The following is a 25828-nucleotide window of genomic DNA, read 5'->3' as shown; positions in this document are numbered from 1 at the left end:
CTTCCGCCACTGTGAAGCTGCTCTGGGGAACGAGACAGTCTGCACGCTGTGGCAGGAGGGTCGTTGTTTCAGGAATGTCTGCCGATTCAGACACATGGAAATCGATGTGAGTGCCTAAAGATGTGTTCTCAAAATAAATCAACAAAAGCATTTTTCAGTGCTGTAGGTGTGCTGATTGTGCTTTTGCAGGACAGAGTCCTTTGCTTTGGAATTACACTGGTTTCTGTTAGCAGGGGAGGGGGTGGGAGGAAGGAGAGGGAAATAAAATCAATGCCTTAGGTATGTCTTAGCAAGATTTTCTTTTATTAGACGCCGACAGTATTTTCTCAACAGATGCAGAATAACCGCTAACTAGACTGCTAAAAGCTGCTGGAGCAGGGGGGTAATAAACAGGCTGTACTAGCCTCCTGAGAGCAGGCTTGATAATGATCTATCAGGTCTCTTGTGTCCCGGAGTCCTTCAGATAATGCTGTTCTAGCTGCCTGGGCTAGGAAGCAGTGGGGAAAGTTAAAGGTGCAGAAGAACGAAGTCTCCGAGAAGTAGTTCTGGATAGAGTTAACGTAGGCAATTTAAGATGTTCTTTTTCCCTCTGAATAATCCTAGTATAATCCTGGGTGTATTAGTTTAACCCACCCTAAACTGATGTCTGAGAGTGCCTGTCTTCTCAAACTGAATGATGACAAGGCTAAACGTGCATAGTGGTTACAGCTTCTGCAAACTTTGTGAATATGCCCGGAAATACTATACTTCCGTGATAAACTGACCTTTGGAATGATGTTTCAGCACTGTATTGTGACAGCCCTATCGCTGTCGTGACCTGGAACTGTGCATCTCTTTGCAAACCTTAGGTGCATGTTATCACGAGCTTGTCTTTCTTTCTGTCTTCAGAAAAAGCGCGCTGAGATTCCCTGCTACTGGGAGAAGCAGCCAGTAGGCTGTCAGAAAGCCAACTGTGCTTTTCATCACGCAAAGGGACGTTACATCGATGGCGTCTTCTTACCACCAAGCAAGAGTGAGTTTAGGTCCTTTTTCTTTAAGTATTGAAGAATTAATTTTGCATATTACTTAGTGGGTGCCAATAGTGTAGGAGACATCAGGTAACCGTTCATTTGTGAGTGCAGGAAAAGGTCTGCAGTCCTAGGTGGTCAGCTAAACCGAGTGTACTGCTGCTGTACTGCTGGTATTTGTTTTCTGCTTTCATGCTCAGCTTCTCTCTGCTTTGTGTGATATTTGCCTTGCAGTTTGCTTTCTGTTGTTTCGTCTTCTGCTGGGTGGCAGGGAGATGTGTTGTTGTTTGAAGGCAAGTCATTGTTCACGGTGTAAACAGTGGCGGGATGGGCAAAAGGAGATGCTGCATTCATTGCCTGTGCAGGTTATCTGCCTTAGCTACCATCTTCGTGCATTGTGGTCAAAGTTTTAAACTGCCATATTACTGATGATCCTCCTCTTCCTCTAGCTACACTGCCAAGTCCGCCTGAGTCCGCGGACGATGATTTGAAAGTGGCTCAGATGTCACTGCAGCAAAACAAACTTTCTGTCCAGTCCAATCCCTCTCCATAGCTAAGGCGGGTGATGAAAGTGGAAAACTCGGAAAATGTCCCAAGCCCTACACACCCTCCAGTTGTAATCAATGCTGCAGATGATGATGAAGATGATGATGGTGAGCATGGTTTGGTTCCTGGAAGGAATTTGTGCTGTAAATGATTGTGTAAGTCTTTGGTTCTTGGAAGGAATTTGTGCTGTAAATGAATGTATAAATCACAGATGACCTGAGGTCTGACTAGCGATAGGGCAGGCAGTCCGCTCAGGTCACTGGTGGCTTTGTCTGGCAGTCAGTGGACAGAACCTGAAATGTTGGAGGAAAGCTTAGAACCACTCTTGGCTTTAGCTGGTCTGTTGTGTAAAGCTCTATGTGAAACTAGGAAGGAAATTCCTTTTTTTTTGTCTGAAGAGTAATATGTCGTGTAGTAGTTAAAGCTGCAGAGAGAATCTAGAGTCCTAGATGTTTTGTCCTAGGGTAGTCTACTTACGAGTTCATCAGGTCAGTGTAGCTGTATTAAAAAAAAAAAAAAAACAAAAAAAACCCAACTTTTTTATAGGAACCATGGACTGAAGTGTCATTGCATGAGCTACATAATCACGAACAATCTGGCCTATGCATAACTGAATAGATTTTTCCCCTTCAGACCAGCTTTCTGCGGAAGGAGAAGAAACTAAAACTCCCGTCCAGCAACCAGCTGAGGAAGGCCAAAATGGATTACGGATGATTTCCACTCGGAAAGCCAGTGCTACTACTGCTAAACAAGGTATTCCAGCACCTGTAGTAGGATAAATCGGCAGGATAACTTGACAATTAACTCAAAAGCAATGTGGCGTAAAAACACAACAGAATGTAGGGGTGCTGAATGGACTCGGTTATTTCCATGATCTCATTTCTCCCTGATACCATCATGTGCCCATTGGGTCAGAAAGTTGAACTGCTTTTCTTTCCTTTTGGAGAACAAAACAGGGTCACAGCATGGAGTTTAAATGGCTGCACGTGCAGCCTGGCAACCACTGTTGAAAGCCATATCTAACGATAGAGGGATCTAATATCACGTAAATGGATTAAAATTAAAACTACAGTTTTTACCCTGAAGGGTGAAAGGAGGGGCAAAATGCCATTGATTCTATGGTTGTTTCACTTGTGAGGAGTGTTGACAGGCTTTATTCTAAATACTTCTGAAAGTTCCTGAGCACTAAGAAGCCTGAGGATCTGTGGTCCTCAGTGAGTGCCTCTAAGCCTTAGTCTCATTAACTGTTTTCTGTTTTCAGAGGACGGTCTGAATTTTGGAATAAAAACACTTGAAGAAATCAAATTGCAGAAAATGAAGGAAAAAACTAAGAGACACGGTGGTGAGTTAATATTCCCTGCTTCCTTACCCGGTTCACCTTCATCCTGTGTGATGATTTTTCTTTCAAAAAAAACCTCTTCCAGTAATACCGGGTAGCTGGCTATGCTTTGGTGAATCCAACTATTTTGCCAAAGAAGTGAAATTTGATTGGCTTCAGAATGGCAGGTGATGGTGGCTGGGAGCTGCTTGAGGGATAGACTTCCATGTTTAGCTGGGGGCATCGAGCAACCTGATTCTCAGCCAGCTGGTATTCTAGATGGGAATTCCAAGGGCAACCAGAGGCAAACTAGTCACCTCTCTTATTTGCATGCTCTGGTCACTGTATGTTTGACAGTAATGAATAATTAAAGTTTTTTGTTCTTCGTGATAGTTTTTTCTGTTTGGTAAACTTCCTTATGTTTTGCTTGCTCTGAGCAGAAGGTCCTTCAAGATCTTCTCTTCCTCCCGTCGATTCTATGATTTTTCCTGCTCCGGAAAAGGAAAATGTCCGGACAGTGGTGAGAACTGTGACACTGTCTACAGAGGAAGGTAATAATTCATGCTTTTGTTTTGATTTCATTACTCCTAAACTGGAAGGTTAAGCAAGAAGGAAGGCAATTCACCCCTGTTAGCCTCCTGGTGCTGCCGCCTTCTGTTCAAAACATGCTTTTATGCTGAAAGTCCCTGGTTGTACTGGAAAGCTTTGGTGCTCAGGTTAAGTGCAGTAGCAGGAGAAAGAAAAAAATGTGTCAGTATGCAAATAGGGGGATAACTGAAAAACAGGAGAGTAACGAGAAGAAAGAGCTCTAGAGGACAGTGCTATGTAAGAAGCAATTTCTGAAGCTTTAAAGAGGCTGACAGTGGCACGTGTGGACAGTAGTGCGATAGGAGTCTGTGTATAAATTATATTGTTTAGAGTTGTGCAAATTCCTTTGAAAGGGAAAGAAGTGAAGAAGTACTTCTACCCATAGACATTCACCTTAGAAAGGAATATTTCTCAGCATTTGTACCTAATAATATTCTGCTTGCTTATGCAGCTCTGTTCTGCACAAAGTATAGCTGTCAAGCAGACTCAGATTCATTCTCGACTACATTCAGCTGGAATTTGAGGCAAACACTGAGACTATGGATACTTTTTCTAAGTTAATTATAGTTGAAATATGAGTTTGTGTGGTTTAGCTGTCAAAACAGTGCCTTGCTGGGTTTTTTTTGGACATGGGCTAACAGTATACTATTTCTATTGGCTACTGGTTTCTATGAAATAGAAAAATTTTACTTTTGTTTTAGGGGAGGAACCTGTGGTTCGACTAGATCTTGCTGAGAAACAAGGAAAACGGAAAGCCTCCGTGGGTAAGAACTTTTTATGAGCTGTTATTTAGGTGCCGCCTTCTCTATATGACTGCATTGAAGAGTATTTTTGACGTATGAGAGGAAAATGCGTTGCAGTGGAGATCTGTGTTGACTGCAGAAATGGCAAAAAAACCATTTAGCAGCTGAAAGGCAATTTTATGAAAATATGCTTGAAAAATAGAAGCTTGTGGTTGACTGTTCTCAAATCTTCCTGCAAAGAAATGTTCTTAAAATATTCCTTGTTTTCTCTGTCTGAAGCTGATGTAAGCGCCCTTCCGGTGAAGCGCAGCCTTGCTGAAAGGCTGGGGAAGAAGGTGGAGGTTCCGGGAAATGCTGACAAAGCACCAAAGAGAGGTACAGCTACTAAACAGGCATCTGGATGTGATTCACGGGTTTTGTAGTTAGGCTTTCTGTTTGTCCTTTTCCTGCGATGTTTCTTTTTGCATGTTGGCTGAGGTCTTAATCACCGGGATTCAAAGTTACCTTTCCTGCCTTGTTTTTGAATGTGAACACAAAGTTGACGTTTATGCAGCCTCCCTAATTTGGTCTTTTTCTGTTTTGCAGTTCAAGTTCCCAAGTCTGTGAAGGAGAGGCTAGGATTACCTTCTCAACGGACTAGTACTGCGAAAGGTAACAACTGGCTATTAAATATACTTTCTCCTTCTTCCTTTCCGTGAACTTAGACCGTTTTCATACAGCCCTAAAAAGGAATTCAAATGAAAACAAAGAACTGATTCCTCTTGCTCGAGTGCTGAAGCTCTTCTGACAGCCACTATCAGAAATCTGGCTCTAGGTGTGTGTTTATTTTCCGCTTGTGCCTTGTCAAGGTTTTAAGCTGCTTCTGTGAACCATCATATACAATTAGAATAGAGCCACTGCCGGGAGCAGGAATTTGAAATGCAGTCTGAAAAAGTAATCAAGTAAACTAGCATTTCTGTGTAGCAACTCTCTCTGGATAGGGCCGGTCTTCAAAATACAACAAGTGGCTCAGAGGAGGAGGAGAATGTTAGGCTATTGTCCTAAGATGCGTTATTGGGAACGCTCAGGCTTAGTTTTCCTTAGTACTGTGACAAATTTTGGAGACTTAAACTATTGTTGGACTCTCTTTAAATGTTGGCGCTTCTCATTTCTTGATGATGACAGGGAAGGCTGCTAAGCCAAAGGGAGAGGTCCATGTGAAAACACTGGAGGAAATCCGTCGTGAGAGAGCTCTTCAGAGACGAGAATGTCAAGCCAAAGCCCAGGCTGAATGGCATGGTAAAACCAAAGATCCCAGCGCAGGGGCAAAAATTGAGGGTGAGCCCAAGAAGCAGAGCGTGCTCACTCTTTCCGGGCCCAGCAAAGTGCAGTCGAAGGAGCCGGCAGGTAAAGCCAAGCCAGAAGGAGAAGTGCGTGTTAAAACCCTGGAAGAAATAAAGCGCGAGAAAGCTCTGCGGATGCAGCAGAGTGGAGAAAATGTGCCAGCTCCCCCAGCACAACCTGGACCTGCCCCAGCCGGGCAGAAATCGTTATGGAACACAAAGCTATCAGGTAATAAGATGCTTTAATACCTGCCCCGGTGAGGTGCTTCCCATATTGAGCAAGTTCCGTTTGCTCAGGATCTGCTTTGCTTTTTCCTTCAATGCAGAGGATAAAAGAGTTTAAGGCTGCAAAGTTCAAAGGCAAAGAAGGGCCAGAACATGCAACCATGTCTGTTTTCGTTAATTACGTGATGGTATTCTGTATTTCCCACTAGAAAATTAACACATTGAGGGGCTTTTTAGTCTAATTTTGGTATTCTGTTTTTTTCTGCCATCTGTTTATGGTATGAAGTCCTCCCTGCGTTGAGTTCAAGTTCACCTTCCTCTTTGGCATGTGTTGCTTAACTTGACACGTGTATGTGTTTGTAAAGCATGCTTCAGCGTCTTAATGTGGGGGGCCAGTTTCTGTCAAAAATGACAGAGGATCAAAGGCCTCGTTGTTAAGATTATATCAACTTTGTAAAATGAGATTGTGTGAGGGAGATAAGGAGGGCTTAAAGGCTGCATGCACTGCACATTGTAGCCTTTCTCTCTGTCTCATGGGACACGAGGAAATAAACACACAAAGAAAACAAGTACCCAGCTTTCTTTCGTTTCTTCTCCTGCCAGCCAGATGTTAGGTCAGGAATGGGAGACTAGAATATGACTCTACAAATTTGGATTTTGTAGAACAACTTAATAGATTTTGTGGGACATCACTGCAGGGGAGAGGAAGCTGGTACAACAGTTGCATACACTCTCTTGTCTTACTATACCTGCTGCTTTTCCTTTCCTAGAGGGAGCAAGACTTTAAATACAAAAGCTGTCAACATTTGTGAATCTTACTAGACTTCATACAACGTCTTAGAGTATTGCTTGCACTTGGGATCGCTCTGTGTCTGAGTTTCCCTCGTCCTGGATTATGATTTACTGTAGCTATTCAGTTCCTTTGTTCCTTTGTATGGATTGTTGGTAGACGGAGTTTACTATGTGGAAGATATTGCTGAGAATCCAGGCAATGGCAGTGTAATTCTGCTGGCCAAATACAGTTAACTGTGTAGACGGGCCGTGGAAATGAGGAAGAGAACGTGGATTTTTCATGAGGCAGAGCAAGACTGTATCAGTTCTCTCTTCCTTTTACTCTAGCCAACTTTAACATGTTTGCGAAGCCTTGGGATGGGAAAGTCGCTTCCCCCAAGAAGAAGGCACTGAAACGTAAGGCACCTGGCAGTTTTCCCTCTGCTGTAGCAGCTGTGAAGCCACGGACTGCCTCTGACGCTGACACAATGGGACCTCCAGCCAAAAAAGCAGCTATGGTAAGGACAGGGGCTAATGCAGAAATGGATCCCTTGTAAAATTTACACCCTCCTCTAGGAGAAAAGATGGAAAACTCAAAAGTTCTACAGGCTTTCTGTTTCCTTTTAAATCCAGTAGCTGCCTACAGAATTCTTGTAGTACCCTTCCATATTTATTAGATTAATGGCACTATTTACTTAGTCCTCTGTGATTCTGTGATTTCTCTGGTGTGGAGGATTTTGTCCATTAATGCTGTGTTCTTAAAAGACACAAGATCATTAGTAACCTCCAAGTGAATATTAACTTTCTTCAGGAGCACCTTGGTTTTGTATTTTGGCTAAGGCTCCGCAATGCCAGAGGAGAAGCAGCATGGAGGAAAAAGCTAGTAAGGAATCTTTTACCCATGAGTCCTAAATGCTGTTTTGCTGCTTTCTAGGCTGTTCCAGCCACGCTGGAGCACGTCCCAGCCACCAGACTTGAAGAAAATCCCCAAAACAGGTGATGACCACAACTTGTTCTTTTTCTCAATCGGTGTATATCCCCAGTGAAACATAAGTTCTGTCACACGTGGGGAAAAAAGGAGGGTTCTGAGATAATTAAAGCCCAAATCCATCAGAGGAATAAGTCACGTGAAATGACTTTCTAGCAGCTAGCAGGAATGCTTAATTAGACTTACTTTCTTTAAATGCTGCAAGTCGGTACAGCTTTCCAGTGACTTCTTGCTCTGTCTGAATACCTAAATGAGGATGAGGTGAAGTTCTCCTACTTCCTCGTGAGGTGATAAATGATGAGTAGTGTCCTCTGCCTTTTGGTCCTCAAGAATGCCACCCGAACAAACATACAAGGTGACAAGAGTGCAGGGAGAGCAGAGGGAAGTGATGGCTGCAGATCAGCTTCCTGTAGTGGGGAGCAAACTCTGCTGAGTGTGCCGTGGGAAAAATGACTAACTTAGCAAACAGATATTTGCAGATGGAGACTTCTTAACATTTTTACAGGAAAATTAAGCAAGGTGGCAAAGTGCCTCTTGCTACAACAATTGAACCATCTTTGCTAGACTCCAGGTGCTCTGGCTTCACAGAGAAACCCCCAAACTGAAAAATGTACCTGCTAATATATTGGGCTCTAAATGTCGCCCTGGGTTAATTGAATAACAATCCCTGGGTAAGATTGAAGTGCAGGAGGGGTTGGCTACGGTTTTAAGAGCCGGTTTGCAGAAAAGGGATTTCCCGTTAAGAAATGGCATATACTGATTGTTCTCTTCCTTGCTCTGCCAAGACCTGAAGCACATCTTGGAAGCCAGGCAGAATCTGTGGAGCCAATGGAGTTCTCAAGCTCGACTTCAGCTTCTTCCCAGCTAGAAGAAGCAAGGACACGCCGGCTGAGTTCCACAGGCAACGCGCCCGTATCTGTAGACGAGGATTTAGAGACGCTACTTTGGGAACTCTCAGACGGCATACTGGAAGCCGAGCTCGACTTGGACCCAGGGAAGGATGAGGATGACCTCCTCCTTGAGCTTTCCAAGATGATTGATGATTGAACTGCATAGTCCTATGGTATATTAAAAAAAAAAAAAAAAACAAAAAAAAACCAACTCTTCTTCTTGTTGGATACCCCGAGGTGATCCTTTTTCTAACTGAGGCTTTGCAATGAGACTTAAAGCACAGTTGGAACTGGTAGAAATTGGCAGGATCTGCACTCAGTTGTCCTAAGTTTCCCTGCTGGTCAGAGTTAAGGTCTTGTGCATGGTTCCGTAACTATAGGTGGCTACCTTTGATATCAAGAGGACAAAGCACTTGTTTCTTTTGGCACAGAAAGATGTCCATCGGCACGCTGTGGTGGCTGTGAATTGACGTAGTGATGGAGCGATGCTCTGAAGGCTTAAACGGAAAGCTTCTTCCTTCCGCCCCCCCTTGGCACAGCTCGATGTTGGGCACATTGTGAAGCCTGGGTGTTCTGATTTCTCGGACAGTTGATACCCAAATCCCGGAGTTACTATGTCAACTCTTGACTTTTATTTGTGTATGCCATTGTTTTGACTGTAATCTTTTCAGATGATGAAGCTGTAGGGGCGGGAGGGAGCAGAATAATTATTCTAGCGTTGTGGACCAAACATGCTGCCAGGAGTGGTGGTGGTGGGGTCAGCCCACCCGGCCTTACTTTCAATTATCAGGGATGATAAAATGGTGTGAAAAGCAGCAGCTCTGCGATACGGCTACGCTACCCCCACTCCCTTCTCTTGTGCTGTACCAAAGTTCCCCCAAGCTTTGGTTGGTGCTTTTTGCTGGTGACAGTAGGACTCCAGGGCGAGTAGTCGGGACTCTCCTGCAGTAACTGGGTCAATTAAGGGTTGGTTTAAGTGCCTCCTGGTTTTTAAAATTGCTCCCCTGAGCTGCTGGCTCTGCTGCCTGCTACAGCAAATGTTCGGGTGCCATCAGCGTCGCACTTGGGCGTGGGCACTGACTCTGCGGAGGAGAGCTGAGGCTCGGGTGTATTGTGTACCCTGCCGCCAGTGATCGTTTTCCCCTAGCAGATCTATTTTGAATTATTTCCCTAAATTTTAGAGGAACTTTAGGCTCTTTGTGCTATGATTTGTGAAGCTGTAGGGGCCCTCAGGCATTTGCTGCTGGCAGAGAAAAACCGCTTGTCGAATTTGTTGTAAATACTTTCTGTTTGGACAACAACGCCTGTGTGTGTGTGTGTGTGTGTGTGTGTGTGTACGTGCGTGCTTTGACGACCCCCTGCGACGCCCCAGCTCCGCGAGGGAAGCTTTGAAGCGGCTCTGGGAAAACCTCTGCGGAAGAAACCGCTGCTGGCGACTTGCGGAAAACGGACTCCACAATCAGTGAGATTGTAAAGTAGGTATGTTTATTCAGCGCTGGGCAGCACGGGAGGTCGTGGGCATGAAGATTGATGACTCTTCCTCGTCACCGCTAGTTGACCTCTTGTCTTTGCACAGACTCAGTTGCTCCTTGGCTCTTGTCCACCTGCAGGACCAGTTTCTCCCAGTTTCTTAAGATAGGCTCGCTCTCTTATTAGGAGACTGACCTTGGTAAGGGGCCCAAGGCTTCTTGCTTTAGTTAATTGGCACAATGCACCATAGTTAGCAAAGACACTAAGTAGCATCCTAGTTTAATGCCGTCAGCGCTCTATCTCTACTTGATAAGATTCTCCTAACTCCCTCTCTCACTGGAGCCTACGCAGCCCTCCGTCCTGCCGAAGGACTTCACGGGGACTTCTGCCGGCTCCGGGTGCCCGCACACAGACAGAAATGTCTTTGAGAGAAAACAATCAGGAGGAGGAGAGCTCAGAGACTGCGGCCGGCTTCGGCCACCTTCCCCTCGCTTTCCCTCTCCGTGTTCAAACCGAGCACTGTTCTGCCGTCAACCTTCGCTGCCTCTGCCCGCGGCGCTGGGCTTTCGCGTGTGCCATTGCTCCTCTACATATTTTATCCTTCCTTTTGTAAGGAATGGTCCAGCAATTCGTGTCACTAAGGGATTTGAAGGGTTAACATCGAGGCCCGGGTCTAGGTGATAAGAGAACAAAGGGGTTTTTAGGGAAAAGTGCTGACTACTGCAGGGGATGTTGCTAGAGTTTCTGAAATCCGGCGCAGAGGCTCCCAAACGAGGAGGAAGGGGGAGATGAAGGACAATTGAAGGACAAAAGCCTGGGAGGAAGACAACCAGCATTCAGCCCGAGCAAGCCCCGAGAGACCACCAGAGACTGATACGCAGGCGCCCCTGGGAGGGGTTTCGGATTCCGGAAACCAATTCTAATAACCCTGCCTCTTCTCGAAGTAGTAATGAATATGTATTAGCCTGGGAGCATCAAAACCAGCCGCCTTACGTAACAGGTGTGCGTCCTGGGGGAGCAGAGACTCCCGGCGCACCCAGCGCTGCTTGCTTGCCTCTATTCGTTTAATAAATTGTAAACTTTGATTGTAATCCTATTTGGATTTATAACAGCCATTTATAACACTTTTTATATTTGTATTTTATTTAAGGCTGTCTTGCCCCCCTCCCCCCCCCAGCCTCGCTGCTCACCCATAAAGCTGGCGCAGGGACTCCTGCCTGCGACCATAGAGACGCGGTCCTCCCGGCCTGCTAGAGCGGCCCCCCCACGCTCCTCCAGCATCCCAGCGTCCCTTGTGCGCTCCCGCCCGGCCTCAGGGGCTTCCGGAGGCGGCCCAGCAGGGGCGGCGGGAGCAGCGAGGCGGCGGCAGCCATGGCGTACCGCGGGCAGGACCAGAAGGTGCAGACGGTGATGGTGCAGCCCATCGTAGCCTTCCTGCGGCCGGGGAGCGACGGGGGAGCGGGTGGGGGGCGGCCCGGGCCTCAGGGGTCTCGGCCCGGACCTTGAGGCCTTGTCCCGGGGCCCTGGGGCCTCGTTGCAGGGTTTGAGGCCTTGTCTTGAGGCCTTGTCCCGGGCCTGGAGCTCTTGTCCCCGTGCTGAGCCCTTCACGCAGTGCCCCAGAACCTCATCTTCCGCTACCTGCAGAGCGTGAGTAGCGCGGGGAGAGGACGGGGAGGGGATGGGGATGGGGATTTGGAGGGGGTGGGGGGAGCGGGGAGGGTCCGGGGATCTCCCTCGCTGAGTTTTCGGCTCCCACCCGTTGCTCGGGGCAGGTTTGTGGGGAATGGAGAGCTGTGCGGCGTGCTGGTGGGTACAAGGAGCTGCTGCGCAGCCCGGCGTTTCCCCCTCGTGTTAACGGGAGTGGGATCGTGCAGCCGGGCGTGCAGGAGTGTTCCCTTGTGACTGGAAACGTGTCCTTCAGCAAACGTGTAGTATTCACCCAGTCATATAAGACTCTAAAATGTCAGACTGTTAATTGAAACTGCCCCTGAGAGTTGCTCCTTGGAGTTTTTGGGAGCTCTAGCGGCTATGGTTAGCGGGTATTTCTGAACACACGAGAGAGAACAAAACTGCTCGCGGTGTTTGTGTTCCAATTTACTCTCCTCCTTCGTTCTGCAGAGCTCGAGGATCCAGGTGTGGCTGAGCAAGTGAACGTGCGGATAGAAGGCTGCATCATCGTGAGTGTCAGCACGACCCCACGTTACATCGTTAGTTTGTTTTCCCTCATTCACAATCCTATTTTTTCTTGTCAAGAAAAACTAGCCCAAGGGAAAAAAGAAATCGTGCTTCTCTAACAATTAGTCTTCGTTGTCCAGCCTGGGTCAGCACAGCTGACGATGGTTCGTGTTGTTGCTGAACTAATTGCCACTGTTGCCGATTTCTAGGGCTTTGACGAGTACGTGAATTTGGCGCTGGATGACGCAGAGGAGATTCACTCCAAGGCAAAATCAAGGAAACAGCTGGGTGTGTCGTGTGTCTGTGCAACCCGAGTGACGCGCGGTCTGAAACCTGCCCGGGTGAGCCTTCTAGGTAGCAGCACTGAGACGTACCAACCGTGTGACGAGCCTTGCTGTTGAAGTTCAGTGAGCAATTCCTGGCTACATCTCTGTCCCTGATGATTTTTGAGCTGCTGATTTTGCTGGATGAAGGAGAATCTGTCCCTGCCTGAGACCAGTTCTGGTCTTTGAAACGTGTAATACCAGGCGGCCTGCACTCTGCATGATGGGCAAAACCCTGCTCAACCACACAAAACACTTTCTGAAAACACGAGATTATTCTCAGGTTCTGGGCTCTCTCTAATCCCCTCTTTCCCTTCTCTTTGCTGCAGGCTGGATCGTGTTAAAAGGGGACAACATCACTCTTCTACAGAGCGTTTCTAAGTAGAATTTGCCATCCTTAGAACAAAGGTGGCTGCCGTGCTGCGGAGTGACTGAGTGCCAGGGGAACGCGGCCCACTGGTAGATAGGAAGTTATTTGTAACTGGGGTTGCATGCTGAGGTCAAAAGTCTTTCCTTTGTGGGAGCGAGTTGTTTGTAGCTTGAAACAATACGTGATGTATTTCACAAATAGCCATTTTTCACATTAACTGTAAATGTAAACCACAAATCTGCCTGTTTTCAGTCTCTTCCTTCTGTGAATGGAGAAGGAGGAGAAATATAGAAGCGTGGGCTTTTCCTTTTGCTGTGGATCTGATAAGTTTCGATAACGCTATGTGCTTTCTTGACCATTACATCTGCGTTATGTGGCCAGGGTGGACTCGTTCAGGGCACGGAAGCCCCACACAGTCCTTGAGCTAGCAGGGTGCTAAGGAGGGTGTTGGAGATTTTGCATACAATTGCAGCCCTTTGTTGCTGCAGTGACAGGTTCCTCAGATTCTTTCTAAACAGGGTTTAGCTTGTTGAGAATCTTTTTGGGAGTGTTTATTGTGGATCAGTCAGTAAAAGTATCTTAGTGGGCCCGTGAGGGATTTGGGGCTGTGGTGCAGTAACCCAGTGTTTACAAGTGTTACTGCTATGCATGCTTGTCCAATAACGTCTCCAGATCAGAGAGTGAGAGCGGGCAACTGGTTTGGATTAAATCTGTCACTTCTTGCTGCTTTGGACAGAGCCTGTAGATTAAACCCTTGTGCTGTTCAATAAGCTGGGGTATCAGATGTGTCGGTTGGGTTTTTATCATTTGATTTATTTTTTTTATCCGTTTGGAGATCTGTCTTTTCTATTTAAGTTTCCCCAAGAGAGCTGAGTTGCTTGATGCATCGACCAAAGAGAAGTTCCCCGGCTGACTTGGGACAGCCAGTCCCCTCGTTTTTCTGATCACAAAAAAAAAAAAAAAAAAAAAAAAGAAAAAGAAAAAAATCGAAGAAGAAAAATTTTGACTGTAACTGTAACTCAGAAACTAAGATTACCTAAATGGAGAGAAATGAATTTTGATGCACAGGCTGTGCTAGAAATCTGTTAATCAGCATTCAGTTTTTCAAAACTTCAATTTGTGTATCATCATCATGAAAATTAATAAATTCAAGGTGGGAGATCCTTTCCTGAAAGGGAAGGACAGAAATACGAGTCTTGCTGTGGGGCCTACCCAGCGCAGTTCTGCCATTCCGAGAAGTAATACGTCAGGAGTGTCACAGCAGACGTTCCCAGGAAGAAACCTTTGAGGGGCAGCGTGACACACTTGATTGGCTAAAGCAGCTTCAGCTGGACAGCCTGCTGCCGGGATGGGTAATTCTAAGTTGTGTTCAAGTTGCTGAGTTCCTTTCAGCATGTAGTAAAGATGTAACGTGCCGATGTCGTTTGGGAACAGGAGGCATTACGTGTCACCAGCAGTGGGCACGTAGGGAACAAAACAGTATCTTACGAGGTCCTCCACATCTGCCTTTCATTTTGTCCTTGGTTTGCCAGCTGGAGCTTTCAGGAGGTGAGGAAGGAGGCTGTCCCAGTGAATAGTTCAGGTGTTGCAGGGTATTTGTGATGCAGTGCTTGTAAAATTTACCTGCCCGCATCTCCTGTTACAGGCAGCCCCCCGTGGGCCCTGTGAGATGGGGAGCTGCTGCCCGGGGTTAGGCCCAAGGTGCCCTGTCAGGCCCAGGGCCGCCCTTCCCCTTCCCCTCGCCCTGCCCTTCCCTCCCGCTCCTCAGCCCTTGCTCAGGCCTTTTGGGCCGTCTGGCCGTCCGTCTGTCCATCCATCCGGCCGTCTGGCCGTCCATCTGGCCCTGTGTCCCTCCATCCCACCGCCCTGCCCCGTCCCTGCCGTCTCCCTAGGGAAGCAAAGAGTCCCTGGGCTGCCTTCAGGGGGGAGGTTCTGCTCAGGAAATTAAAGCTTCCCCCTTAACGGGCGCCTTGCGAGTTATTTTGAGTTCCAACCTTCTGCCTTCCTTTCGTAGCAGTGCCTCTGAGGGGTGCGCTGTAAGGTAGCCGTCATCTGGCGCGCTGCTCCTGCGTTTCCCAAAGGAACTGCCTTCGGGATCTGACTAACTCTGGATGCACGCGGTTGTCACCTTAATTTCTCCGTTAGTTTGCTGAAAACAACCCGCTTGGGTGACCTTTGTGTTTGTTTCTTCAAACTTGGATCGAGGAGGTCTCTGTTTCCTTATGTTGATGTTCACGACGAAAGTGCAGAAGGGATGCTTACTGTTGCCCGGGTCAGTCCTGTTGCCAGGATGGGAATGTTTAGCCTACCGGCCCTCTGGTGCTGTTAGGCTGCACTCGGAGTGTGAGCTCTGGGCCTTATTTGGAAAAGACTGCGTTATTTGAGTGTACAAACCCGAGATATTCTGCGGATAGGTGATTCTCAAACCACGTCAGAACCACCGCTGTGACGTGTGCTGGAGTCGGACGCGCGTTTGACTGATCAGGCGGAGCAGGTGAATTGAATTTGTTGCTGGATGGCGAGGTGTTCTGGGGGAAGAGCTAGTCTAAGGAAAACTTCCTCTTACTGCCCCTTCCCATCTCAAATGGCCACTGCCTGGGGAAATTGCTTCTTTATGACATTAACTACAACGTTACAGTGAGGATGAGGAATCATCATTACTCCCATAGTTATTTGCTGCCAGGCCGCAGCGTTGATTTCAGAGATTTAAAAAAAAAAACAACAGGAAAAAGAAAGGAAGTATGTATTCTTTCACATACTCTCTTTTCCCTGAGAGTAAATGTTGTAGCTTCAGCAGTACCCTTCCTCTGGAAACGATTCCCAGTGCCTGCTCAGACACTGGGGAGTAAAATGACAGAACAATGGAGGAGAGCCACCCGATATAAAGAAAGGAAAAAAGGGGTTATGGATGAAGGGAAAGCAACTACATAAAAAATTGGTGCTATCTAAAAATTGGTTAACGGTTTGGGACCTGCAGGTGCTGCCTACACGTGCGTGTGTTGCAGTCGTGCCTGTTGCCACTGCGCAAAATGGAGAGAGCTTCTTTGTCGAATGCAGCATGTTAAAGAATGCGCCATTGCCTGGAAGAAATGCACGGCCTTCCCTCGTGTGGGACTTCTTCCCCATTGATCTGTGGTTTACCTGAAGGTTTACCATAACCTACATAAGTTTCAAAAGCAAGCAAGCAACCAACCAAAAAACAACACCAACATTAAAGAGTGGCAAGGCAGATGCTCATCTGGGGACTCTGACTCATCGGTGACATCACCAAGCAAAGCATTGTGAGCGCTTCGGGTCGGGGCTGCTGTGGCGAGCCTCGCAGCCGGGAGGGAGAGCGGGTACGGTTCGCCTCTGGCGGGTCTGTGTCAGCCCTCTGCCCTGGTGGCTTCGTTAGCAGTGAGAGTTTGACTGCTGTGTTCCCAGCTTTCGCTTCTGCACCGACCGTGTGGCAGAGCCCGCAAGCTGCTTCCTCAGCTGGAAGAGGAAGAGGAGTGACCTCAACTGTGCCGAGGTAAAGCAGAACCGTTGAAAAGATTTGTCAAAGATGCGGCTGGTACCAGCGCAGCCGCTGCAGCTGCAGCAGGTCCTGGAGCATTGGAGAAGATAGAGAGGGGTTTCTTCGTGAAAAGAATGCTGTGAAAGTGTTTTCACGCCAGAAATTAGGAGAAGCGCCTCTGTTGTTTGGATATCCTCTATTGACCTGGCACACGGGCATTACAGCATACCTGGCACACTCTTTGTATTGTTTGTAAAAGAAAAAAAAAAAAAAGTGTTTTAGGGCAGGCCAAAAACCTGCCTTGGCACTTCCACATCGCAGCAGTGCTTGCAGGCCGTGCATCCTGGATGCCAGGCAAGGATCTAAATCCGATGGTGCTGTTGGTAACGTGAAGTTCAGGAAGCACTTCTGGGTTTTTCTGCTCTTCCATGTGAATTTTTGCCCTGTGAAGGTGGTGTACTGAGCTCTTTTCTTACCAACAAATAGGTTTAAAAGCAGTTACAGCAAGGATGAGCTGTGTTAGCAGGAGGCTCTTCTGTGCTTTGACCATGGGAAGATGAATGGTTTACCTATGCACCGTTAAATATAATTTGACACCTAGCACACAACACTTGCAGCCTGTGGGGTGCTTTAACAAGCAGGTAAATCAGCGGAGACTGTTTTGCAGCAAGGCTGATGCTGGGTGATTAAAAAAGCAGGGTCACAACAAGGAGAAAAAAAAAAAAAAAAAGCTTTAGAGATCTTTTTTAAAATGAGACTGCTTTTTATGGCATTTAGGGCTGTGAGGTATCCTTGGTTTTTGCTTTCTTCCCATTCCTTAGACCAGATCCATTCATATCCTGAACAGCGTTCTGGGTCTGTTCAGGAAAATGGAAGGCAACAAGCAAAATGATGAGCTCCTTGGGCATTCAAAAGAGCTCAGTCTGGGAAAGATTTCAAGTCCAACTTCCATGCTAAGGAGCACCAGTAATTTTTAGAAGTAGATGCAGAGGAATCTGCATGGCACTAAGTGTGTTTCTGAAGGTGCTAAAGGTCAGAAGTGACGATTCCTCTCAATACTAAAGAAGAGAAGGAAACCTTGCACTTAACTACTGTTTTTATTCCCTTTGTCAAGCAGTCAAAACCAACAACTAATACGGGAACCCAACTTTTTCCCTCTTTACTTTAGATTTGGGAAAATTCCCTGCCAAAATAATACTTCCTGGAAAATTCACTAGTGTTTGTGTGAGTAAAAGGTTCCAACCTTTTATTATTAATTTGTAAGAACTATTTCATCCGCTTTTGTCCAGAAGAGTCAGAAATAATTTGCACAGAAATGTGCAGCATTTTAATGAAAGGCTTCAGAATCACTCTAATTTGAACTTTATCTGGTCTGGTTGCAGGTTTTATGACATTTAGTGTCTTAAAAAAAAATCAAAATATCTGACTTCACATCAGAAAAAAAAAACCTGCTTGTGGCTAAATAAAATCTGTTGCAGCTCTGGTCATTGAAAAATCATTGGCTGTTAAATTGGACCTAAGTCATCTTTTCTAACCTTTCATGATCTTGCAGCAATGGATGATGATGGATATATGGATTAGGGAACAGCACGTGATGGCAAACCTGTGGTATTTGCTACAGCGCAGAAAGAAAACAAATTGCTTCCAAAAAATCAAACTAATTCAAAATTCTTGGTATCATGCAGCCATGCCACTGGCAAAGTGAGCATTGCCCTGCCTCTCAAAGCTTGCTGTATCCTTGATCTGCTGTCTTCCTGCTGTTAATTGATTGCAACTCTACGTGTCTGATCAGGGCTACGAGTTGTTCTCGATATGGATACCATACGACATATACTGTGCACGCTTGTGTGTATAGATATGTTTATCCTGTATGCATGTACATATTTGATCTGGATAGGCTGGAGCGATGGGCTGAGGTCAACTGTATGAAGATCAACAAGGCCAAGTGCCGGGTCCTGCACCTGGGGCGCAACAACCCCAAGCAGAGCTACAGGCTGGGAGATGAGTGGCTGGAAAGCTGCCTGGCCGAGAAGGACCTGGGAGTGTTGGTTGACAGTCGGCTGAATATGAGCCAGCAGTGTGCCCAGGTGGCCAAGAAGGCCAACAGCATCCTGGCCTGTATAAGAAGCAGTGTGGCCAGCAGGTCTAGGGAAGTGATTGTCCCCCTGTACTCGGCTCTGGTGAGGCCGCACCTTGAGTACTGTGTTCAGTTTTGGGCCCCTCGCTACAGGAAGGACATGGACGTGCTCGAGCGAGTCCAGAGAAGGGCGACCAAGCTGGTGAGGGGTCTGGAGAACAAGTCTTACGAGGAGCGGCTGAGGGAGCTGGGCTTGTTCAGCCTGGAGAAGAGGAGGCTCAGGGGCGACCTTATCGCTCTCTACAGTTACCTTAAAGGAGGCTGTAAAGAGGTGGGGGTTGGTCTGTTCTCCTACGTGCCTGGTGACAGGACGAGGGGGAATGGGCGAAAGTTGCGACAGGGGAGTTTTAGGTTGGATGTTAGGAAGTACTTCTTTACCGAAAGGGTTATTAAGCATTGGAACGGGCTGCCCAGGGAGGTGGTGGAGTCACCATCCCTGGAGGTCTTTAAAAGACGTTTAGATGTAGAGCTTAGCGATATGGTTTAGTGGAGTACTTAGTGTTAGGTCGGAGGTTGGACTCGATGATCTTGAGGTCTCTTCCAACCTAGAAATCCGTGATACTGTGTGATACATATGTATGCATATTTGTGTGCTGGCCCCCAGATCACTCATGGTATAAAGCATTGGCCTCGAAGGCATACTCATCAAAATATTTGGTAGATCCTCCATTTTTTTCTAGTTCCCTCAAAATGAGAGAGTTTTTACGCGCTCTCTGTGTCAAAAAGGCAAAACTTCTGATTTCCACTGTCGCTCTCGCTAACTTTCTATCACTCACTCCTCGTGTGTGTGTCTAAACACATATGTGTGTATGCATATGCACATTTGTGTATTTCTGTGCACTGGTGTGTTTTTTGCTGTACAGGTAATAAAGACGGGGAAAGGTTTTAGTGTTTTCTTAATAGGTGAAGAAATCTTGAAGACCAGAGATTGGAACATACTGAATTTTGAATTAAAAAAAAAAAAAAAAAAGTCAAATTTTCTGGCTGTGGAAGATGGAGCCTCATTTTTGCAGCCACTTTGAATCACGAGTTCATCTCTAAATGCACTGGGTTTTTTTGTTTTTGTTTTGTTTTGTGGTGTTTTTTTTTTTTGGTTTTTATTTTTTGAAGAGCTAACTAACCCTGGCTGTCTCCAGTCTGAGAGAGTGTTCAGATGGACTTGCTTCCTCCATTAGTTATAAGCTGTTTAAAAGCACATCCTATGTTTGAATTGTGGATGAGAGGCTCCCTTGGCAAAGTGAGGAGGCAAATTCTTCCTACCCCTTTATCATTAATTCACGGATTCAGTGTTGGTTCGGCCTCCAGGAGAAGTTAACTGGAAGTCTTTGAAGATCGATAACTTTGCTGAGGTTGTCCAGGTAGGTGAACTCGAAGACCCACAGTGACTGGAACGTGCTATTTAATGCGTCATACTGCGTTCTGTAGAAGTTACTCGTAGCCATAGTTGATCATTGCCTTGCATGTATGATCAGGTGGTTTTTGAAGAAGTGACTCCCTTTTCAGGCTTCCGGATGTGCTCCAAGGCATATTATTGAGGACGTGGAAGAGAACACTTGCTGACAAAGCTCCTGGCAGCTTTACAGAACTTTAGTTTAATATTGTGTTAGTTCCCGTAACAGCTGATTTCAAGGCATTGCTCTCCTCAAGAGACTAATTTGATGAACAGAAGAAAGCTGGAAAAATGCTTGTTACTCATTATTTTTCACTTGTTGGTACTTTGTTTAGGGTTACTTTTAAAAAGAAGATTTCACTGATCACAAGCCAGTGGAAGACTTTCAGCCCAAGCAAGGGTGAAGACAGCTCTCTCCAAGAGCAGAGGAAGTCCCTGTGGAGAGAACCCGAGCTTGTTATCAGAACTTGTCGGCATGTCTAAACAAGGAGACGATTGCTACTTCTATTTCTATTCTACCTGTACCAAGGTATGGCTGGGTTTCTTTTGCTTTGCTTTGCTTTGTTTTTTTGTTGTTTTTTTTTTTTTTTCTTTTTTTTTCAGGAAGGGGTAGAGTAGGAGGAGGAGGCACACTGGTCTTTGGTTAACGTGATAACCAGATAGATTCTGAATTCAATCGTAGCAACCTGAGGCAGTAGCATGGACGTTTTTGAGGCTGTACTATATTTTCCTTGTTGGTTTCCTTTTGGTTACAGGGAGACAACTGTTCCTTCCGCCACTGTGAAGCTGCTCTGGGGAACGAGACAGTCTGCACGCTGTGGCAGGAGGGTCGTTGTTTCAGGAATGTCTGCCGATTCAGACACATGGAAATCGATGTGAGTGCCTAAAGATGTGTTCTCAAAATAAATCAACAAAAGCATTTTTCAGTGCTGTAGGTGTGCTGATTGTGCTTTTGCAGGACAGAGTCCTTTGCTTTGGAATTACACTGGTTTCTGTTAGCAGGGGAGGGGGTGGGAGGAAGGAGAGGGAAATAAAATCAATGCCTTAGGTATGTCTTAGCAAGATTTTCTTTTATTAGACGCCGACAGTATTTTCTCAACAGATGCAGAATAACCGCTAACTAGACTGCTAAAACCTGCTGGAGCAGGGGGGTAATAAACAGGCTGTACTAGCCTCCTGAGAGCAGGCTTGATAATGATCTATCAGGTCTCTTGTGTCCCGGAGTCCTTCAGATAATGCTGTTCTAGCTGCCTGGGCTAGGAAGCAGTGGGGAAAGTTAAAGGTGCAGAAGAACGATGTCTCCGAGAAGTAGTTCTGGATAGAGTTAACGTAGGCAATTTAAGATGTTCTTTTTCCCTCTGAATAATCCTAGTATAATCCTGGGTGTATTAGTTTAACCCACCCTAAACTGATGTCTGAGAGTGCCTGTCTTCTCAAACTGAATGATGACAAGGCTAAACGTGCATAGTGGTTACAGCTTCTGCAAACTTTGTGAATATGCCCGGAAATACTATACTTCCGTGATAAACTGACCTTTGGAATGATGTTTCAGCACTGTATTGTGACAGCCCTATCGCTGTCGTGACCTGGAACTGTGCATCTCTTTGCAAACCTTAGGTGCATGTTATCACGAGCTTGTCTTTCTTTCTGTCTTCAGAAAAAGCGCGCTGAGATTCCCTGCTACTGGGAGAAGCAGCCAGTAGGCTGTCAGAAAGCCAACTGTGCTTTTCATCACGCAAAGGGACGTTACATCGATGGCGTCTTCTTACCACCAAGCAAGAGTGAGTTTAGGTCCTTTTTCTTTAAGTATTGAAGAATTAATTTTGCATATTACTTAGTGGGTGCCAATAGTGTAGGAGACATCAGGTAACCGTTCATTTGTGAGTGCAGGAAAAGGTCTGCAGTCCTAGGTGGTCAGCTAAACCGAGTGTACTGCTGCTGTACTGCTGGTATTTGTTTTCTGCTTTCATGCTCAGCTTCTCTCTGCTTTGTGTGATATTTGCCTTGCAGTTTGCTTTCTGTTGTTTCGTCTTCTGCTGGGTGGCAGGGAGATGTGTTGTTGTTTGAAGGCAAGTCATTGTTCACGGTGTAAACAGTGGCGGGATGGGCAAAAGGAGATGCTGCATTCATTGCCTGTGCAGGTTATCTGCCTTAGCTACCATCTTCGTGCATTGTGGTCAAAGTTTTAAACTGCCATATTACTGATGATCCTCCTCTTCCTCTAGCTACACTGCCAAGTCCGCCTGAGTCCGCGGACGATGATTTGAAAGTGGCTCAGATGTCACTGCAGCAAAACAAACTTTCTGTCCAGTCCAATCCCTCTCCATAGCTAAGGCGGGTGATGAAAGTGGAAAACTCGGAAAATGTCCCAAGCCCTACACACCCTCCAGTTGTAATCAATGCTGCAGATGATGATGAAGATGATGATGGTGAGCATGGTTTGGTTCCTGGAAGGAATTTGTGCTGTAAATGATTGTGTAAGTCTTTGGTTCTTGGAAGGAATTTGTGCTGTAAATGAATGTATAAATCACAGATGACCTGAGGTCTGACTAGCGATAGGGCAGGCAGTCCGCTCAGGTCACTGGTGGCTTTGTCTGGCAGTCAGTGGACAGAACCTGAAATGTTGGAGGAAAGCTTAGAACCACTCTTGGCTTTAGCTGGTCTGTTGTGTAAAGCTCTATGTGAAACTAGGAAGGAAATTCCTTTTTTTTTGTCTGAAGAGTAATATGTCGTGTAGTAGTTAAAGCTGCAGAGAGAATCTAGAGTCCTAGATGTTTTGTCCTAGGGTAGTCTACTTACGAGTTCATCAGGTCAGTGTAGCTGTATTAAAAAAAAAAAAAAACAAAAAAAAAACAACTTTTTTATAGGAACCATGGACTGAAGTGTCATTGCATGAGCTACATAATCACGAACAATCTGGCCTATGCATAACTGAATAGATTTTTCCCCTTCAGACCAGCTTTCTGCGGAAGGAGAAGAAACTAAAACTCCCGTCCAGCAACCAGCTGAGGAAGGCCAAAATGGATTACGGATGATTTCCACTCGGAAAGCCAGTGCTACTACTGCTAAACAAGGTATTCCAGCACCTGTAGTAGGATAAATCGGCAGGATAACTTGACAATTAACTCAAAAGCAATGTGGCGTAAAAACACAACAGAATGTAGGGGTGCTGAATGGACTCGGTTATTTCCATGATCTCATTTCTCCCTGATACCATCATGTGCCCATTGGGTCAGAAAGTTGAACTGCTTTTCTTTCCTTTTGGAGAACAAAACAGGGTCACAGCATGGAGTTTAAATGGCTGCACGTGCAGCCTGGCAACCACTGTTGAAAGCCATATCTAACGATAGAGGGATCTAATATCACGTAAATGGATTAAAATTAAAACTACAGTTTTTACCCTGAAGGGTGAAAGGAGGGGCAAAATGCCATTGATTCTATGGTTGTTTCACTTGTGAGGAGTGTTGACAGGCTTTATTCTAAATACTTCTGAAAGTTCCTGAGCACTAAGAAGCCTGAGGATCTGTGGTCCTCAGTGAGTGCCTCTAAGCCTTAGTCTCATTAACTGTTTTCTGTTTTCAGAGGACGGTCTGAATTTTGGAATAAAAACACTTGAAGAAATCAAATTGCAGAAAATGAAGGAAAAAACTAAGAGACACGGTGGTGAGTTAATATTCCCTGCTTCCTTACCCGGTTCACCTTCATCCTGTGTGATGATTTTTCTTTCAAAAAAAACCTCTTCCAGTAATACCGGGTAGCTGGCTATGCTTTGGTGAATCCAACTATTTTGCCAAAGAAGTGAAATTTGATTGGCTTCAGAATGGCAGGTGATGGTGGCTGGGAGCTGCTTGAGGGATAGACTTCCATGTTTAGCTGGGGGCATCGAGCAACCTGATTCTCAGCCAGCTGGTATTCTAGATGGGAATTCCAAGGGCAACCAGAGGCAAACTAGTCACCTCTCTTATTTGCATGCTCTGGTCACTGTATGTTTGACAGTAATGAATAATTAAAGTTTTTTGTTCTTCGTGATAGTTTTTTCTGTTTGGTAAACTTCCTTATGTTTTGCTTGCTCTGAGCAGAAGGTCCTTCAAGATCTTCTCTTCCTCCCGTCGATTCTATGATTTTTCCTGCTCCGGAAAAGGAAAATGTCCGGACAGTGGTGAGAACTGTGACACTGTCTACAGAGGAAGGTAATAATTCATGCTTTTGTTTTGATTTCATTACTCCTAAACTGGAAGGTTAAGCAAGAAGGAAGGCAATTCACCCCTGTTAGCCTCCTGGTGCTGCCGCCTTCTGTTCAAAACATGCTTTTATGCTGAAAGTCCCTGGTTGTACTGGAAAGCTTTGGTGCTCAGGTTAAGTGCAGTAGCAGGAGAAAGAAAAAAATGTGTCAGTATGCAAATAGGGGGATAACTGAAAAACAGGAGAGTAACGAGAAGAAAGAGCTCTAGAGGACAGTGCTATGTAAGAAGCAATTTCTGAAGCTTTAAAGAGGCTGACAGTGGCACGTGTGGACAGTAGTGCGATAGGAGTCTGTGTATAAATTATATTGTTTAGAGTTGTGCAAATTCCTTTGAAAGGGAAAGAAGTGAAGAAGTACTTCTACTCATAGACATTCACCTTAGAAAGGAATATTTCTCAGCATTTGTACCTAATAATATTCTGCTTGCTTATGCAGCTCTGTTCTGCACAAAGTATAGCTGTCAAGCAGACTCAGATTCATTCTCGACTACATTCAGCTGGAATTTGAGGCAAACACTGAGACTATGGATACTTTTTCTAAGTTAATTATAGTTGAAATATGAGTTTGTGTGGTTTAGCTGTCAAAACAGTACCTTGCTGGTTTTTTTTTGGACATGGGCTAACAGTATACTATTTCTATTGGCTACTGGTTTCTATGAAATAGAAAAATTTTACTTTTGTTTTAGGGGAGGAACCTGTGGTTCGACTAGATCTTGCTGAGAAACAAGGAAAACGGAAAGCCTCCGTGGGTAAGAACTTTTTATGAGCTGTTATTTAGGTGCCGCCTTCTCTATATGACTGCATTGAAGAGTATTTTTGACGTATGAGAGGAAAATGCATTGCAGTGGAGATCTGTGTTGACTGCAGAAATGGCAAAAAAACCATTTAGCAGCTGAAAGGCAATTTTATGAAAATATGCTTGAAAAATAGAAGCTTGTGGTTGACTGTTCTCAAATCTTCCTGCAAAGAAATGTTCTTAAAATATTCCTTGTTTTCTCTGTCTGAAGCTGATGTAAGCGCCCTTCCGGTGAAGCGCAGCCTTGCTGAAAGGCTGGGGAAGAAGGTGGAGGTTCCGGGAAATGCTGACAAAGCACCAAAGAGAGGTACAGCTACTAAACAGGCATCTGGATGTGATTCACGGGTTTTGTAGTTAGGCTTTCTGTTTGTCCTTTTCCTGCGATGTTTCTTTTTGCATGTTGGCTGAGGTCTTAATCACCGGGATTCAAAGTTACCTTTCCTGCCTTGTTTTTGAATGTGAACACAAAGTTGACGTTTATGCAGCCTCCCTAATTTGGTCTTTTTCTGTTTTGCAGTTCAAGTTCCCAAGTCTGTGAAGGAGAGGCTAGGATTACCTTCTCAACGGACTAGTACTGCGAAAGGTAACAACTGGCTATTAAATATACTTTCTCCTTCTTCCTTTCCGTGAACTTAGACCGTTTTCATACAGCCCTAAAAAGGAATTCAAATGAAAACAAAGAACTGATTCCTCTTGCTCGAGTGCTGAAGCTCTTCTGACAGCCACTATCAGAAATCTGGCTCTAGGTGTGTGTTTATTTTCCGCTTGTGCCTTGTCAAGGTTTTAAGCTGCTTCTGTGAACCATCATATACAATTAGAATAGAGCCACTGCCGGGAGCAGGAATTTGAAATGCAGTCTGGAAAAGTAATCAAGTAAACTAGCATTTCTGTGTAGCAACTCTCTCTGGATAGGGCTGGTCTTCAAAATACAACAAGTGGCTCAGAGGAGGAGGAGAATGTTAGGCTATTGTCCTAAGATGCGTTATTGGGAACACTCAGGCTTAGTTTTCCTTAGTACTGTGACAAATTTT

At 45.6% G+C, this 25828-nt stretch overlaps 2 protein-coding genes and 1 long non-coding RNA gene across 4 annotated transcripts; 2 read left to right on the top strand and 1 right to left on the bottom strand.

The window, feature by feature from the left end:
• Positions 1–167: 167 nt before the first annotated feature.
• LOC308181428 lies at positions 168–21425 on the bottom strand. Its single transcript, XR_013941460.1, has 2 exons — positions 21293–21425; positions 168–2051 (listed from the first exon to the last, which is right to left on the bottom strand). It is a non-coding gene; the product is annotated as an uncharacterized lncRNA (long non-coding RNA).
• On the top strand, positions 1539–22484 carry LOC308181425 (zinc finger CCCH domain-containing protein 11A-like). Of its 2 annotated transcripts, none has more exons than XM_080564729.1 (5): positions 1539–1660; positions 2187–2306; positions 2815–2895; positions 3312–3422; positions 20095–22484. In XM_080564729.1, exons 1-5 carry the CDS (start codon positions 1573–1575, stop codon positions 20121–20123), a joined length of 429 nt encoding a protein of 142 aa, XP_080420855.1. In that variant the 5' UTR covers positions 1539–1572; the 3' UTR covers positions 20124–22484. The 2 variants fall into 2 exon arrangements, with proteins under 2 accessions (XP_080420855.1, XP_080420854.1); XM_080564728.1 differs by lacking the exon at positions 20095–22484 and adding an exon at positions 4161–5138.
• LOC308181424 (zinc finger CCCH domain-containing protein 11A-like) lies at positions 22067–25647 on the top strand. Its single transcript, XM_080564727.1, has 5 exons — positions 22067–22188; positions 22714–22833; positions 23342–23422; positions 23839–23949; positions 24688–25647. Exons 1-5 carry the CDS (start codon positions 22101–22103, stop codon positions 24765–24767), a joined length of 480 nt encoding a protein of 159 aa, XP_080420853.1. The 5' UTR covers positions 22067–22100; the 3' UTR covers positions 24768–25647.
• The last annotated feature ends 181 nt before the right edge of the window (positions 25648–25828 follow it).

This window comes from Anser brachyrhynchus (assembly GCF_964034855.1).
Source record: "Anser brachyrhynchus genome assembly, chromosome: 22".
NCBI lineage: Eukaryota > Metazoa > Chordata > Aves > Anseriformes > Anatidae > Anser > Anser brachyrhynchus.
This window is presented reverse-complemented; position numbering and strand designations above follow the sequence as displayed.